Source organism: Catharus ustulatus, chromosome 2 (genome assembly GCF_009819885.2).
Source record: "Catharus ustulatus isolate bCatUst1 chromosome 2, bCatUst1.pri.v2, whole genome shotgun sequence".
Classification (NCBI taxonomy): Eukaryota; Metazoa; Chordata; class Aves; order Passeriformes; family Turdidae; genus Catharus; species Catharus ustulatus.
Window position 1 is genome coordinate 97,732,983 of NC_046222.1, and position 17,535 is coordinate 97,750,517.

At 40.2% G+C, this 17,535-nt stretch overlaps 1 protein-coding gene across 2 annotated transcripts in view; it reads left to right on the forward strand.

Annotated features, from left to right (window-relative positions):
- RASA3 (RAS p21 protein activator 3) overlaps positions 1 to 17,535 on the forward strand; it is a 132,701-nt gene that overhangs the window by 70,165 nt on the left and 45,001 nt on the right. For both annotated transcript variants that reach the window (XM_033052479.1, XM_033052480.1), the window contains exon 5: positions 4,304 to 4,380. In XM_033052479.1, the coding sequence (XP_032908370.1) occupies positions 4,304 to 4,380 (77 nt within the window). The remainder of the gene's footprint in view (positions 1 to 4,303; positions 4,381 to 17,535) is intronic.

Here is a 17,535-nt window from a genome sequence, read left to right on the forward strand (position 1 = left end):
TGTTTTGAGGTAGGTTGGATGTTGCATCTAAATCCACAGTCCCTGGTTCATGTGGGGTGTGTCAGATTCCAGGGCAAATTGTGTGCATGTAACTGCACTCTGACACAGCTCCCAGTGGTGTCCTGGTGACCTTGCAAACACTGCCTCTGAGGCATTGTTTGGGATGCTAAAACTGCTTGATGCCAGGATGGCAGAACTTTGTCATAAGAGTAACTTTAGGGAAATCTGTGGTCATGAATTTTCTTTTTCTTTAAAGCGCTGTGGTTAAATTAAACCACAAATTTTCAACTGCTGGAAACATGAAACAGTTAGGTAGGATTTGTGTACTTTTATTTGCTTTATAACTGTTTTCTGATGTTTCAATCTGCAGTGACTCACAGCTGCACTCCAGGCAGAAAGGAGGTGGTTGGAGACAAGTTTTTCCTGTATCTATAAAACCAGGACGTTGAGTCTGCTTTTTCTTTTCTTTGCCAACTTGCAATCAGTTTCAGTTTAGTTTTCAGATAACAGACTGCGTAGTAAAGGTTATATTTAACAAGCATAGCATAATTTGTGTTTTCCTCAGTAAGGCCTTTCGAAAGTTTTTTTTTTTTTGTTACTGATTTCCTTTTGAATACTGTCTGCTTCCCTACAAGAAATTGTAATTCAGTGGCTTCTTTAATCAATAACTGAGAACTGGAAGCTGGCTGGCCCCATGATGTGGTGTTAGATGTGGTTAGGAAGGAGGTGCAACCTGTGAACCCACCCTCCATATCAGCTGGAGCTGATGGAAAAGGAAGTGTTCAACAGTTGAACTAACACTTCTTCAGCTTGTTCCTTGAAAAGGGGTCCTTCTCCAAAGGAGAAAGTTATGCTAATAAGCATAGCTGCTTCTAGGAACACCCTGAAATATATTTGTTAATGGAAATGTTTTGAGTAATTGATACATGCTACTTCAGAATTGTCAAACCTCCAGGTTTTTCCTCAGATTTTTTTGATCTGCTAAAGGAAAAAAAAGCATTTTACCCTCATAATGCAGGACTGAGCCTAGACTCAAACCCTGGCTCCAAAGGAGGGATTCTCTCTGAGCAGGATGAAGCCACTGTTTCAGCTTTTGGTAAAATGGATTTTTTTTGTTGTTGTTCTGTTGCATTGTCTAATCTTTACTGCTTGTAAACTATACAGAGCTACTACAATATAAGACTCTTGTTTTTATTACAGTAGTTCTTTTAATAATAAAAATATAAATTACTTTCTTTCCAACTGTCAGTCAAAGATCATGGCAATTCTCTGTTTCTATGGTACATTTAATCTATTATAAGTTGACCTTCTTGTTGATGAGATTAACTTTTGCTCTTATGATACTGATTTATTGCAGTTTTCTGTCTTCCCTTTGCAAAATGAATTATCTGGTATTTTGTAAACCCAACTAATGCCATTTCTCAGAAGTGAATTTATTCAGATGAATCCTTATGTTTTGCATAATGGTAGAATTGATTTGGGAAAAAGCATTCTGTTTAGGTAAGAGTAACATTTTCTGTAAATTAAGTCTGAAAGGGTGTTACTGTAGCCTTATTTCAAGGTATTTGAGTTTTTAACTGAAAGTAAAACACTGGAAGGTGTTTTGGGAATAGTTGTAGGCTGCTGATCCCAGTGATCCCATGACCTCTGTTTTGCTGTAGGAAGCTTGGAGTCACTTTTTGAGCAGCTGACCATTTTCAAAACTTTCACAAGAGAAATATGAACATTACCAGAAAAAATGGCTTTTAGCCCAGAAGAAGCAGCACTGTTATTTTATGCTTAATGTAGCTAGGAAAATGTGTGAAATACTGCTGAATTTAAATTTTAAAAAAAATTCAACTTAATTTCTGAAATGAGGAGCTTCCATTTTATTCAGTCTGTATAAAATTGAGCAAATGGTCACTTCAAGTTTACTGTCAAGCTCATCTAAGTGTATTGAATCATTCTTTCCTGAGAAGAGTCAGTCTCGCGTTTAAGACCAGCAGAAATATTTCTATAAAACCATTTGTATACCTTGTTATTTTTCTACAAAGGGATATTTTCTCTCAAGTTGCTAAATCTCTGTTCTTGTCTCTTAATTTCTTCAAAATTTGTATTAATATTGATTTCTCTGATAGTTAACAGGACATAAACAAATAGAAGTAGCAGGTTTTACAGGCTCATAATATAAATTTATTCTCCAGAGACTAATGGTTTAGATCCTGTAATAGAATATGCAGCCAGTGGGAGAGAGAATATTGAAGAGCAAGCAAAATGTAGTAAAACTGAAGCAAGAAAGCTGTTCTGCTTAAGCAAGGTTCTTAGCTGATTATGTGCCCAGCCCTTGTCATGTACAGCTACAGTGGGCATTGCAGTGGTACCAAGTCCTTAAGAACTGGGTCTAGAAGTGACTTTATGCATTTGTGCAGAGAAGTCCTGCTCTTAGGCATGAGGACAGGCTTCAGTTTGGCAGCCAATGACAGATGCTGACTTTGGCACACACTGACAGGGTGAAGGAGGATACCTGTGTCACTGAAACACAAATCAAGAGTGACAGCTGAATGCAACATTTGGCTTTTGCATTGGGGGTGGTGGTGGTTTTATTATTTTGTTTAAAATTATGCAGAAGACACATGGCAGAAGCCTTGTTTGAAACTCACATGCTCATTTGGGTTCTTCCCTGTTCAAAATGCCAGTGAGCTGCTGTGGTGCCCCTGCAACTTTATACAGATTGAAGAGCTTGTCTTCAATTGGAGAGGTTGTCTTCCTTGTTTTCTGGATGAACACCCGTATTGTCTGCCATATGTACTTGAAAGGCCTGTGTTCCAGCCCTCATACAGGAACAAGGATTACTGAGTCAGAATGCTGAAGGTATAAATAGATGACAAAGGTTTGAGGAGTGAAAGCATGAAGTGTGCATTCAAGGTAGTGCAGAAAGAATGGTGTTGAATAAGGGATTTACACTGTAGGGGAGAGAATGACTGAATTCAGCAGTAAGATGCAGGATGCCTCATGGGCACCTTCAGGACAGGTATTCAAGCACTGAGTCCAGTGTTTGTGCTTCTTAACATGAAAGGACCAGAGAGGGCTTAACCTCTGAACCTCTGTTTGTCCATGCTCCTTAACTATTGCAGCACTCCTTGCTGTGCTTTGGACTACTTTCACCTGCTTTTGTCCAGACAAATCTGCTGTAGGGAAAGGGAATCTTAGCAGTACAGGTGCAATTTGAGGCCGGAGTTTCATCTTCATTTTCCTCTATTGCCCAGGACAGACATCCCCACAGAGCAGGAGGTTATAGTAACTAGTCACAAGAGATAGGGAAGTCACTGGCAAGAGTTTTGGTTTGGTGGAAAAGAGAAAAGGTTGAATCTGGAAGATCTTATAAAAGGGTGGCAAAAGAATTTTGTGTGATTTGAGGTAAAGATGATACTCGTGTTAGAACTGTGACTAATTAGCAGGGTAGATTTTAACATCCTTTAGTACAAAGAGTGGAGGGGAGAGTAATGAAAATGAAAGGCTCAAATTCGGCTATGATAATTTGCAGGAGATGACTGGGCACTGCTAGCATGTCAGATTTGGTCAATAACAAAATAGGTTTTGCATTTACTGTATATGCACTGTAAAAGTGATGCTGAGTTTTTTTGTCAATGGAGGTGGCTACTCACATTTTGAAATATAATGGAATTAATAAGAGAAATGCAGTTGGTATTCATGTCTGCCTTTATTTTCTTAGCGTATTGAAGGATAATATCTTGGTCCAAGTCATAATAAATGATGTGATGGTAAGGATTGAAGATTGTGTAACAGTAGATGCTGTGAATGCTAGCAACGTGATTGAACATTTTTAATGTGTTTTTTAATAGTTGTTTGATATGGTTTTATTGATACTTGTCTTACAATTTATATTGCTTAATAGATTTTATTTTTATAATGTTTAAAACATGTCAGTGTTAATTTGTAATATGCTTCCATTATATAATTTTTAACAGTAGTGTTGCAGATACTTGCTTAATATTTGAAATGCTAATTACAACTCCAACACAACATTTCTATGTCAGACCATGCACACTCCATATCCTTCAATTAGTACAACATATAGAGATAACCTAATGGTAAGAATTATGCACCCAAATATAGTTGAATGACTACTAGTCTGGATTCTCTGGCAGTTGAAAGACCTTAGCTATACAGCTCTTATTTAATCTTCAGACTTCTCCTGGAATTACTTGCACAAACTGGCTTGCTTTGGTTGAAATAGTGTGGAATGGTGTGACTGCCTATGCATAAAATTAACTTTTCCTATGGTGTTTTTGGTGTGTTTCAGGGGAAGGTCCACCTGGAGCTGAGACTGAGTGAAGTCATAACAGACACTGGTGTTGTCTGCCATAAGCTCGCAACACGGTAGGACTTGAAATGTAGCTGTGAAGTTATGAGAAACACTCTGATTGCCGACAGTGTGCGGTGCTTCATTTAAAAATAGTTGGAGGAATCAACACATTTATTTGGGCATTGAATGTTGTTAATCAGAAATATCTTTATGAATTTATAGGGTGTGAGATTTTTTTGTTTTCCCTTCTTCTCTTCACATAATCTGTGTAATTTTCTTCCTAATAGTCTTAAATGTTAATAAATCCCTTATCCAATTTAGTCATGGCATAAATACTAAAAAGACATCAAAGGGTAATATTAATGTCCTTCTAATTTGCATTAAGGACCTTACCAGCTAAGTAAATTTATAGCACAACTTGTGTGGTGAAAGAGTGTTATAGAGCTGACTTAAAACAAAAGTTTGCTATCACTTCCTAAGGCAGCCTCAGAATCTGTCATCCGGTCTCATTCAAGTTGAAACAGAGATGCCACAGGACTCAAACAGCATTAAAGATTTCTCTGTCCTCCGAGGAGGAGTCTGGATGACCACTGCTCTCTGGCCACACCAAAGCCTTTTGGGTTACCTCAGAAGTAGTGGCAGAGCTGGTTGGCTTCTGTGAGGAATGCTTTGTGTTCTCTCACAGAAGAGCTGTCAAAATCAGACTGCTGGCATCATACGCTTCTTGCTGCTTGGCAGTCATGTCAATATGATAAATGCTCTGCTAGGAAAGTTCTGACCAGCTCAATTTTCAGACCAGTATTTAATATCATTTTGTTGCTGTGTTTGCTAAAGCTTTGTCCTCCTAGTCTTTACATCTAGGACCTTTTAACAAATACAGGTGACCCATATGGTGACCTCCATCAATGTAAGCTCACTCTTGATAGAAGATGTGCTGGGCTAAGTAGTCCTGCCTGTCTGTACATAAACCCTTGGCCATGCAGGTCCTACCAGAGCTCTGCAGCAGTTACATTCAAACTCTCCCTCTCTGCAGTCTGCTGTGATGAGGCAGAGTGACTACCAGGGGATAGTCTGCTGCAAGTTGCTGTGTAGGCTCTGAGCCCAGTGAACTTGTTAACCAGGACACAGTGCTGCTGGAACACAGCTGTATCTCTTTGAGAACAAAAATTGCCATGTCCGTATAGCTATGTATCGCCTGGAGGGCCCAGACTTCCTCTAACTGCTACCTGAGGACTCTCATTATGTCATTTTCCATTGCACCATTTAAATATGACCAAGTGATGATGGTCACACACATTCTGAGAAGCCAGAGCTCAAACCTGTATCTACCAAGTCCTAGGCTGGCATCTTTTGTTTAGGTGTTGTTTGTATTGCTACTGGTCCTAAGGCTTTGTGGGATAGGGGGAAATAGAAGGTGGGAAAAGGCAATTTCTTTGTCAGAGAGGGTGTGGGACATACAGGGCAGTGAGTTTATCACTGAGCTTGGACTGACCTTGAAGCAAGCCTGGAGGATAGTGTGCTTAGAGAGGGAAAAGGAGCATAGTTGTCCTGGTTGCCACGTTAAGTTTTTTTTTGCCTTGGCCTTTCTGAAAGTGTGTATTGCACTCCTCAGATGGGATACAGCCACAGAGCCTTCTGTCCATATCCTTTGAACCCTAATTGTGGGTTGAGATCCTGTGATGTCCTTGACTCTGCAAACATAGATTAACTGAAATGCCCTTCTGCTCTCGTCTGTTTTGAATAGTTAGGTGATGTACTGAAGGACCTTCAGAAGTGTTTGCCTCTGTTTTATTCTGAGAGTATGTCATACCACAGCCAGCTGTCTTTTAAAGGTTTTGTTTTCAGTTAAGTGTGACCTGGTAACATTACAGTACCAATGGATTTTTTTCAGTGAACTTCTGAAATGCTAGAAATAGGTGTCTGAAAAAGCCCTTCTTAATATGTGATACACGCAGCTTCTTGCTTCATGAATAGCAATAGGGCAATGACTACTTTAACAGGGTGATTTTCTATCTGTGTATTCATTTGGTCATACATCTTTTAAATACTTATTCAAATTTTCTTGATTTGAAGAGTATCTCATAACTTTCTACAATGCAGAGGAAAAAACTTAGATTGGTTTGTGAAACATTCTGCAACCTTGATTTTCTAGGTATTGTTCAGTGTATTAGCTGCAATGTGTAGAAAAATCATGAGGTTTTAACCATTGAATCATAATGAGCCCCTGTGTCTTAGAAACAAAATCTGAGAATCAGAGCTCAAGCAAGCTTTTGGCTGTTCCCATTGCCACCTTCTCTTCAGTATCTGACCTGGACACTCTGGCTTTGTCTAGTTTCCACATTTATTTGTTATTTGAGTGGTAAGTGACAATAGAGTTTAGCAGTTCAAATAAGAAAGTTGGGAAAGAAGAATGTTTCTAGAGTATGTAGTTTTGTTGATGCAGGTTTTAATGGGAATGTGTCTTAGCTGGAAGAAAGAAGAATGGAATGATGAACGGGAGTGATTACATCGGGGGAAAAAAAGCCCTTCAGAATGTAGTCCAGCTTTTTCTTCATGCTACACCAATTGCTCCAGGAAGTCTACAGCAAACTGCAGCTCTTAACATTTTTCCACATGATCTGAAATCTCTTTCAGATTTGTTCATAGACATCTTGGTTCTAGTGCTTCAGCATGTAAGAAAAGAATGTGGTAATTAAGCAATGCTCAGCTGAAGTGTGTGGCTGGAATTTGCCAGTGAAGAGAGCAGCAAGGGCAGGAGAGGCAGAATGTTTGTTAGAGGTAGGTCATGAGCAAAAAGCAGAGATTAAGTGTTTTAGGGAAGTGCAGCTTCCAACTAAGTATTGTGAAAATAACTGATTTTCTTATGAATATCTTGTGGATGTTACAGTGAGCAAATAAGACAAAGCTGTAAAAATATGAGCAAGAATCTAGAATCACTTGATCTTAAAAACTGACTTGTTCTGATTAATCTAATGTTTGTCTTGTGTACTTCCTTGATTTTGTTTTTTTTAAAAATATATTTACTTTTTTTTAAATGAAGCATTTAGCTACAAAGATAAGCAATACCCTGCAAACGACCTCATACATATAACTGGTTGAACAGTTCAGGTTTGCAAGGAGAACAAAAAGCTGCATCCAGTAGGCAGCTGCTTAAAAATGCTTTAGAGACACTTACTTTTTTAAGCCAAAGACCACTTATGTAGGCTAAATGAAGACCAATTAGGAAACTCTTTTACCTCTCCAGAAGATATGAGCTTACCCATAGGTATTTATCAGTGTGCCCTCTGAGCCTGTTCACATTGCTGCCACCTCTGCATTCCAAAAAGCCTGGAAAGCAGCTGGGGCTGAGCCAGCCTGCAATCCCGTGGAGCATGCTGTGAACAGTCAGCTGGATGAATGGATGGAAAAATTCATCTGAATGGAAGGGCAAATTAAAATATTTAAGTGCTGAGCTCTTGAACATTAAGTAGTAGATTATTAAAAAATGCAAAAGGCAAGTGTGCTTCCTTAGCCCCTGCAGAGGAAGCAAAAAATTCAGTTCAAAATCTGTTACCTAATAGCTTCTCCTTAGGAAGCATTCAGTACTTTCATTTAGTCTTAAACCACTAAGCTGTTGTGCTTCATCAGAGGCCATAGGCTCAGCCAGCTGCTCCAGCACAATCTCCTGGACTGAATCCCCACAAAAGAGATTAAAAGGAGAAGCATTAGTGGATTTAAAAGTTACATTGGCCGTACAGATGTAGGCACGACACTCACACTGCTTGTGTCCCCCAGCAACTTCTTCTGTCTTCTCTGTAAGAACCACAACTCTCATGTTGGATATTCCTTCTGGGAAGAATTTGCTACTTGGGGGCTCCCCCTGTGGGTCCTGGTGCAAAACCTGTTGGTTCTCGTGAATGGCCCCTGTAAGTCTCCTGTATCCCAGTTACAGGACTTGGGATGCAGGCTCTTGATGTGTATGTTCACACCATACAGAGAGAGCAGATGTGCAGCCTGCTGACCACATACCCTTGCCCAAGTGTGTCAGGTAAAAAAAGCAACATGCATGGACTTTGTGGTTTGGTACCTTCTGTAGCTGCATTTTTACTCAATACTATTGTGCCATGTAATGAGTCACCTTGAGTGCTGAGAAAAAGAAAGTCTTACTCAGTAGGTCTGGCTTCTCCCCTTTCTGTCTTTCACTCAGAAAAGATCTTGCAGTGTGTTCCGTCACACCTTTTACAGCCACAGCCTTCCTGGCCCTCTGCACAATCAGCCACTGCTTGTGACTATCAACATCTGGCCTCCCCTTTACTGGTTGTGAAGTGAAGGATGTCTCTTGTTTGTCACCTGCCAGAAATGTATCTGTAATTTTATGAACATTTTAAGATAGGCTATGGAAAGAAGTGGTCAAGACTTTCCCATGCTTCCGGCTGCTTGTACATACACACCCCTTTGTGATGACACACAGCTTCTGGCAGCTGCTTGAGCAATGTTGTATTTTATTTTTTTTCCTTTCATGCTTTTTAAGCTGAAACAGACCTTAATCCTGTGTATCCTAGAAACTGCACTTTTCTTTTTCTGTGATGCAGAGGGAGGAAAATGACCAGGGAAAGATTCTGTTTCTGTAGCCATGATGGGTGGAAGTGTTTGGACTTAGTGTGTGTCCAGCCGTATTACATACATCTGAAAATCAATGATATGTACTTTTCCCTAAATGTTTTTGAGCCACTACTTCCCACATACAGAAACTTTTCCTGCTTTACAACCAAAGTACTCAGAAAGGATCCCTAGACTTTTTGTAAACCTTTCCCGACTGTTGCTAGAGCAGTTTTTGGGCAGCATGTTTGTGTTTAGCACAGAAAGGTGGTTCCCCAGAGGCTTTAAGGCCTCTGGGCTGTCCAGACAATTTTGTCTCATCTGTCAGAGCCACATAGGCAAGGAATAGCAGATACATGCAGTATTTATTTAATAAAGAGGAGGGCTCCTGTAGATAGCTTTGCAGCAATCTGTAGGCTTTGCTGTGGTTAAGCTACTAGAGGCAACATTTAGAGGCAGTGTTCTGTATTTAGCAAGATGACATCTTGCAGCATGCCTGAAGGAACAGGCCACTGAACTCCTGTTGAAAGTCAGAGTGAGCTGGGAGCCTGGCTCCCTGATCATCCTTTGAGAATTCCAGCATGTGTATGTAATTAGTCACATTTAAATGTCTGTATTTATTTAGTGTCCCCAGCTGCTCCTTCAAGTGTTGTCTTATGTCTTGTCTCTTAGTTTTAAAAAAGCTTGGAAACATCTGCTTTAGAGACCTCACCCCTCCTCCCCTCTGCTTCTTTTATTTTCCCACCCAGTAAATCTATATAGCTAAATAACAACGTATGTGCTTCAGAGGCCACTGCTGTCTTTCATACGCAGTAACACAGTTACTGGTAAACAGTTCATCAGGCTACAAATACATTAACAATGCTGAAGTCTTATTTGGTAAGTGAAAATTTTGTAGTTCTGGTATGGAAGATGTGGCTGCTCTGCATTAATTTATAAATTAAATGCTGTGCAACTCTCCTGAGGGCTCTGCAAGATGTATTCCGACCATGTGGAACAAAGTTGAATGGGCAGTTTACAAGAGAAAGCAGGAAAGGAGACAATAAGTAGGTATGACATCCCTAAGATAAACACTTCAGGGATTATTAAAAGAACAGTGAGTGATCTGTGGGCTTTAAAAGCCTTCTGAAGAGGAAGAGGGAGGTAGGGAGGAAGGTTTTGTTTGTGGTTAAAGTAGAAGATCTCTGCCTAGGGTGGGAGTCCTGGGATTGGTGATGGTTCCCTGGTTTCCTTGCCATGTGAATAGAGCATAGAGCATGCAGTAAGCAGCATCTGACTTTCCTCTCTGATTGCTCACATTATAGATCTTAATTTCCTTGTCCATGAGCATTGCTGCTCACTGGTTGACAATCACTGCCCTAAATCAGATTGACTTTATGTAACTGTTTCAAAGTCTTATGCAATATGATGTTTCTAAGGTTAGTTTTCATTTTGAAAATTTCAGAGGCTCAGCCTTTTTGTTTTCTTGGTCACATCTCATGAAAGGCTAACTTACATGTATCAAGTCTGGTTGGAAGGGCTGTGATAATGGCCATTCCTGCTTTTGGATCAGCAGTCTGAATCCTAATCTAAAGCAGAAGAGATCATGTTTGTACATGATCCCATCTTGTCTGGTGCAGGTTTGCTGTTTCCTGATTGCATTTGGAGACATCTTGAAAAACTACAGAAGTGTAGCTCATGGAACATGCTTAAATATGTTTGTGTAAAATCAAACATGTAGGCAGCATCTTTGAGTCATCTGAGAATTTCCCTGTGCTAACTAGCTTGTTTCCTGCTTTTCTCATTTACATTGGAGCTGGTTTACTTTCTAGTACATAACTATCTTAATCAAATACCAGGAATAGGTAAAGAATTTGTCTAAACGGTTGGATTAAAGAGAGAGCTTGGAAATGAATGGCTGTATTTACCTATTGATGTTAAAGACCAAATTTTACTGGCTTTCTGTTATGGTCCTCTTTCTAATGCTGTTAAGAGCAGAAAGTAGGAGTGCAGGCAGAGTGACCAGTGAAGTTTTATCTGAAACTTTTCTCTGCTGTTTTGTTTGGGAGGGTTTTGGTTGTTTATTTTTTCTTAATTCAGTTTTAATGCAGAAAACACTTGAGCACATTAGCTTGATGAAATTTCTTTAATCACTCATAGTAATCTGGTTTTCTTTAATAGGTGGTGGTGAAGTCTAGTTACTTGTCAGTGGTGTACAGCAGGGTTTGCTTCTCTGGGTGTGGTGTGCCATATACAGTATTTTCCAAATTGGAGCTAGTGTTCCTCCAATGTGTTAGCAGGAGCCAGAGGGTGTTTCTTCATGGAGCCTGTGTTTTGTTGCTTTGTGAGGCAGCAGTGCTCAGTCTCAGGCTCTTGATGTTATGCTGGTGTGGTGCAGGGCTACAGCTCCTGTTGAGTGTGGAGGCAGCCTGAGGCCAGAGCTGGCAGTGGCTGCTTTTCTTGGGTTACAGTGCTCAGTGCACTTTGCCTACATCAAGAATGGGTGCATGAGCCACCAGCCCTCCTGGGTTTGCTGCTTCCAGGTTAGAGAATATACATTTGTGTTGCTTTGGAGAAGTTTCCATTCCACTGCAGAGATGTGCAGCCAGCTTTGAACTCACTTCAGGGTCAAATGAAGCTTATTTTCCTGCCTAAAAGGTGACCTGCATCAATTAGGGGGAAAAAAGGTATTGCTAACTACAAGAAGGCCAGTTTAATGTATGCATCAATCAGGTGAACTCACAGTATTTAGAAAAATTTCAACTTCTGTTTGCTTCTGGGAAGGAATGCTAATGAAGGCATAAAGTGGTTTCATGGCTTCATTTTGAATAAACTCATGCATCCATTAACTGTGTTACAATCTCCTTTCTCTGGAGAGCAAGCCCTGCATCAAACTGTGCCTTTTCCTGCAGGATTGCATCTTGATCATGCTTTTAATCTTGTATGGGCTTCATAACAAACTGATGGGGAAAAAGTGCTCAGAGGTTAAATCACATAGTATCTGCTACTCTTATCATGAAGTGCTGCAGTGCTGTGGGTTTTGGGAGTAGAGAGGGGAAGAGAGAAGAGATATGTATCTTTATAAGGCTTTAATATAGTATATCAATTTTTTCTTCTTTCCTCCCAGCCCTCATAACACTGAGTTTACACTGTCTGTGCTGTGCTTCTCCATCCCCACCATAGCCTCTGTTGGCTGTTTTGTAGCCTAAATCATATTTCAATTGTTCTCTATTAAACCTCAGCTATATAGAAATACTGTCTTCTACTGCTGTGTTTCCCACTTAAATGAAGTTTGTTTCACGCTTTTTTGTTTTTGTATTCAGTGTTTCTTCAGTGCTTCTCTGTTCATGAAATTCTTTATGCAAATCACATACAAGTGTTATTTTATCTGTAATCCAAATCAACAGCAACTTCAATTAGGATCTCCTCCAGCAGAGCATGTTTTAAAGTGCTCACCATTTTGAGATTGGATAGTCATCACACGACTCTCTGGAACAGATATAAAACTTGGTTTGTAATTAAAGACTCAGATGTAAGCCTTAAGCCATTCTGTTTCAGCAGCAAATGCTGCTGTGTAAATAATGTGGCAGTACTTCCTGTTTTACACAAAGTAGACACAGGGTTTATAAATGGAGGCCAATTATTCAAGCATAAATCCTTGTGGTAAATTATTTCATTTCTAAATGTGCTTGAGGTCACAGTGTAGGGTGCTTTGTGGGCATCAGAGAGCATTCCTGTAGTATCCATGTTAGTAAAAGGTGCACGGATTTTGAGAACTGTGAATTGTTAGCACTTTCAGCAGGCTGTCAGTGCCCCAAATGTTTGCAGTTTTTACTTCACTGATGTCCTTTAATGGTGATCAGGTGGAGGAGTTCCATTACTTTTGAGGTAGTGCCCTAGGAGAAACCAGCTAGATGTCTTGCAACACAGCCTATATCAAAAGGTTCTTTGGAGTACACGATATTTAGCATAATCCAGGGGTGAACTTGTACCCTGTTTCATTCTGAATGACTCTTGGGATTTCTACAGCTTCTGTGGCAGGCACCATCCAAAACCAATGCTGGAGAAGTTTCTAAAGGAGCAATGTGATGAGAGGCAAATTACAAATTACAGTTGTCTCTGCCAATTTTTTATCTGTTGCTCCAAGAGCAACACTTGCCAACATGCTATTTAGGTAGCAGAATGGAACTAGAGACAGACATCAAGGTAGAATAGAAACAGGGGAAGCTGGAGGGTAAAGAGGAAGTTGCAGGGTCCCAAGTGTTGAGGTTGGACGAATTTTTGTTGGTTTTTTTTTTTTAAATTTTATTCAGATATAAGAAGAATAGAGACATGGTACACAATACCTAGGAAACACTTGTCATTAAGTTCATTGTTCACAGAAGGACTTGTTGAGAGGAAGTTATTGTAAAAAGTCATACAGTGGATGTGGTAATAATGAGAAAGTATCTCTTGCCCTATTCCATCTGAAATCATGTTCATGCTTCTGGGTGCATTATTGTACTGAAAATGCAAGTAGCTATGTTCTATGACTGAGTACTTTCCAGAATCCAGAGTGCTAAAATTACCTGGTATCAACTGTATGTCCCCTTACTTGTCTGTCTTGTGTAAACCTATGACTTGGATGCCATTTTTTTTGAAATTTCAGAGTTGATTGTGGAAAAATTCATCTATTTTGTCAATTATGTGTTTGTAACATAAAAAGCACTTGTGAGTCAGATTAAAAATATTTCAATACACATTTTTAATTTAATACCACTTTGAGACCTGTAATTTTCACTGTCCTGCTCCTTTCTGCCCTACAAGGTAGGTTGCTAGTTTCGCTATCATATTTTTTCTCATAAATAGTAAGAGAAAAGGGAAATACTCTGAAAGAAATTGCAGTAAACATGGAAATTGTCAAGGAGGCTGTGCTTTTGAAGGCAGTAATGTCTGCAATTAATTTTGACTTATTTTACTGTTGACTTGCTTCCAAGCTGATGATTTTGTAATAATTTCATACAAGCTTCAAACAGAGGCAACAATTCAGATAGACTGTAAACAGCTGCAGATGTACTTGCTGTGTATGGTTTTACCCTTTTAGTTGTTTGACGGTCACTGCTGTATTGTCCAGTTCTGTGCCCCACCCCAAACATCATGCTTGTAAAAGGTGGCACAGTGTGACAGCAGACTCTCACTATTTATGTGCTCTTCAGTCAGAAACTGCTGAGAACAGCTGTGTGCAACCCTTTCCTCCCTAGGGACATCCGGGGTGCTCTCTTCTCTGCATAGCCATTGAGTTTAATAAATCTAGTAGAACTGGAGTATCTTTTGAAATCTCTACCACTTATTCAAATTTTGTGGAAAATGCCAACTGATTAAAAACAAATTGTCAGCAGGAGATTGATTAACAAGTATAGACAGAAAGCATTTTCTCTTAAGCCTCTATCTTTTGGAGACTGGGCTAAAAAAGCATGATGTTAAACTCAGAAGTGTTCATGGAAGAGCTACAGGAACAATAGAACTGGTAAATACGTCTTACAGTGAGTGACTGCTGGATTTATGCAAGAAAAACTTCAATGACACCAAGATGGGGGAGAGTGTAGATCTGCTGGAGGGTGGGAGGGCTCTGCAGAGAGACTGGGCCAGGCTGGATCATGGGCTGAATCCAGTGATATAGGCTGCACCATGAGTACTGTGTCTAGTTCTGGGCTTCTCAGTTTAGGAAGGACCTTGAGGTGCTGTGGTGTATCCAGAGGAGGGCAATGAAGCTGATGAAGGGACTGGAGAGCATGTCCTGTGAAGAGTGGCTGAGGGAGATGGGGATGTGCAGTCTGGAGAGGAGGAGGCTCAGAGGGCACCTTCTCACTCTCTACAACCACCTGAAAGGAAACTGTAGCCAGGTGGGGATCGGCCTCTCCTCTGAGGCAACCAGCGACAGGATGAGAGGACACAGTCTTGAGCTGTGCCAGGGGAGGATTAGACTGGACATTAGGAAGAAATTCTTCACAGAAAGGGTGATTGGGCATAGGAAAAGGTTGCCCAGGGAGATGGTACATTCGCCATCCCTAGAGGTATTTGAGAAAAGACTGGATATGGCACTGAGTGCCATGGTCTAATTGACAAGGTGGTGTTGGGTGATAAGTTGGACTTGATCTCAGAGGTCTTTTTCAACCTAGCTGATTCAGTGAAATCTCAGTATGCACATTATTTAGAACAGAGTCCTTCTGATGTATGGTTACTGATTCCTACTGTAAGTGATAACCAATGTTTGGAAGCTCAAGACTAGTGGGAAACAAGCAGCAAAACCATTGGGGGCAGGGAATTTGTTTGTTTGTATTTGTCATGATTATTAATCAGCAAACAATTTAATGAAGAACATTGTGAGGATTTTAATAGTTGGATTCCTTTGAGTTAAGCCTCAATTGCTCTTCAGAAATGTGTTCTCAAGATGAAACAAGCATCATGAACTTGTTGCACAAATTTACTAGGTGTGAGTTTTCATTACTGTCTCAAAAGAGGCCAGACTGTGTGATCCCAAAGATCCCTTTTTGTCCCAAACTATGAGGATAAATGTAACACCAGTATGAACTCTTCCTGCAATAACTGGAATTTTTAAAAAAGCTGATGTGGGCTACTAATTACAGCTGGTTAAACCAACATTGCCCTAATTTGCATCTTGTTTTTCCATAAGATGAAGTGACAAGCCACTAAAAACATTAATAAAGAGCACTTTACATTGCTTTTCATCTCTAGAGGCTTAGTCCTATACAAGCAATGGTGTAACCACCACTTGGTGAAGCACATTCTTCTTTGGATGGGATATCACAGGTTTTAGCTAAACCTATGACATGACTGGTCTTTCAGAGCAGAAAGTCAAATGGAACAGGGTGCCAGGAGAAATTGTTTACAATTTGTATAATTCTTTGCTCCTGGTAGGGGCTACCAGGTTTACCATTTGGATGTGCTTTTCTTGTGCAGGTAATTGCAACTGGTACTTTTTCCTGTCAAACAGGTCAAAGGGATTTTGTCTTCCATTGGAAGTCTGTGGCTTCCTCTCCAGGCACTTTCTGGGTTTTGCTCTGTGATGACTCAGTAGTAGGCAGTCCTACTACTGAGTAGTAGGTGTCTTCCTAACATCTTAAAAATTGTGGAGAGTCTTAAGAGTCTGGTGCTTTACAGTTGTAGCATTGCAGAGGATGATGCTTAACAAGGAGGTTTCACTGGTAATGGAAGATTTTGTCTGCTGGACCTACTTGCTTTGGTGTTGCTACAGAATGGCCACAAAACATCCTTCATGGAACTTCTGTATTACATTCACAGTTTGATTCTTCAGGCACAGAACACTATTGCATGTATCCTTTTAGGAATGATTCAAATTACAGTGATTTCACGATTATAAACTGCACCTGATTATAAGCCGCACTTCCGGACCTTGGCAACCTTTTGTTCTTTGTCCATATATAAGCCGCACCTGATTATAAGCCGCACATCCGGGTGTTGGCAACTGTCTTGGGTTACAATACAGAGTGTGATAAAAGGTATCTATTCTATCACTATCTGTTGAGGGTGGGGGCAGTGATCCTTATCTCAACGGCAGATATTCTGCTAATGGGCCATCCATTGAAACCAGGTGGGGCATTGTTCTTTATCTTTTCACAACCCATCCTTCCTCCAGCGAGTCATTTTCTGCTAATGGCCATTGAGTCCCACTGTGGGACTGATAAAATTACTGCATCCCATTGGAAGTTGCTCCAGCCAGGGGGAAGAGCCCAACATTTCTTACCAAGATAAAAACAGAGGTTTTGGGACACTAAGGGAGCCCCTTTCTCCACGGGACTCCAGAGGAAAACTGGATTTCTCCACATCACCACTGGACCTCAGGAGGGAAACTGCACCTTGTACAGGAGCACTGCTTCAACTGAATCACATCTGTCACTGCAGGAGGATGCAGCCACCATTTAATGGGACTGCTGCCAACACCCTGCCTGACAGGGTGTCAGGTTGTACTCTGACTTTGTCAGGGTTTGGAGTTTGTTTCTTTGTAGTACTGTATTTCTATTTTAATTTCCCTAGAAAAGAACTGCTATTCCTAGTTCCCATATCTTTGCCTGAAAGCCACTTGATTTCAAAATTATAATAATTTGGAGGGAGGGGGTTTGCATTCTCCATTTCCAAGAGAAGCTCCTGCCTTTCTCAGCAGACACCTGTCCTCCAAACTAAAACAGTAACTTTTTGTTCTTTGTCCATATATAAACCGCACCTGATTATAAGCCGCACTTTGGGTTTGGACAAAATTTTAGTCAAAATGGTGCAGCTTATAATCGTGAAATTACTGTAGCTAAGTTACCATCCTGTGACAACTGGTTTTGAAATAAATGGTTTATGAATCCTGTTTGAGCTCTCCTTTTGCCAAGTCATTGATATGGTTTTTCAGTTAATTTCATAGGAAAGTATATTAGAAAATGCACCTTTTGATCCTTGTGATTATTCTAGTTCTTTGATGGGGCTTTGAGCAACCTTCTCTAGTGAAAAGGCATCCTTGCCCATTGCAGGGGAGTTGGAACTTTTTGATCTTTTAGGTCCCTCCAACCCAAACTATTCTATGAATAGTTCTGTCTGCATTAGTGTAAAAAATTAAGGTAAATGAAAGTTAACAAGCCTGATCTGTATGTTGCTATTTGGTTTACTAA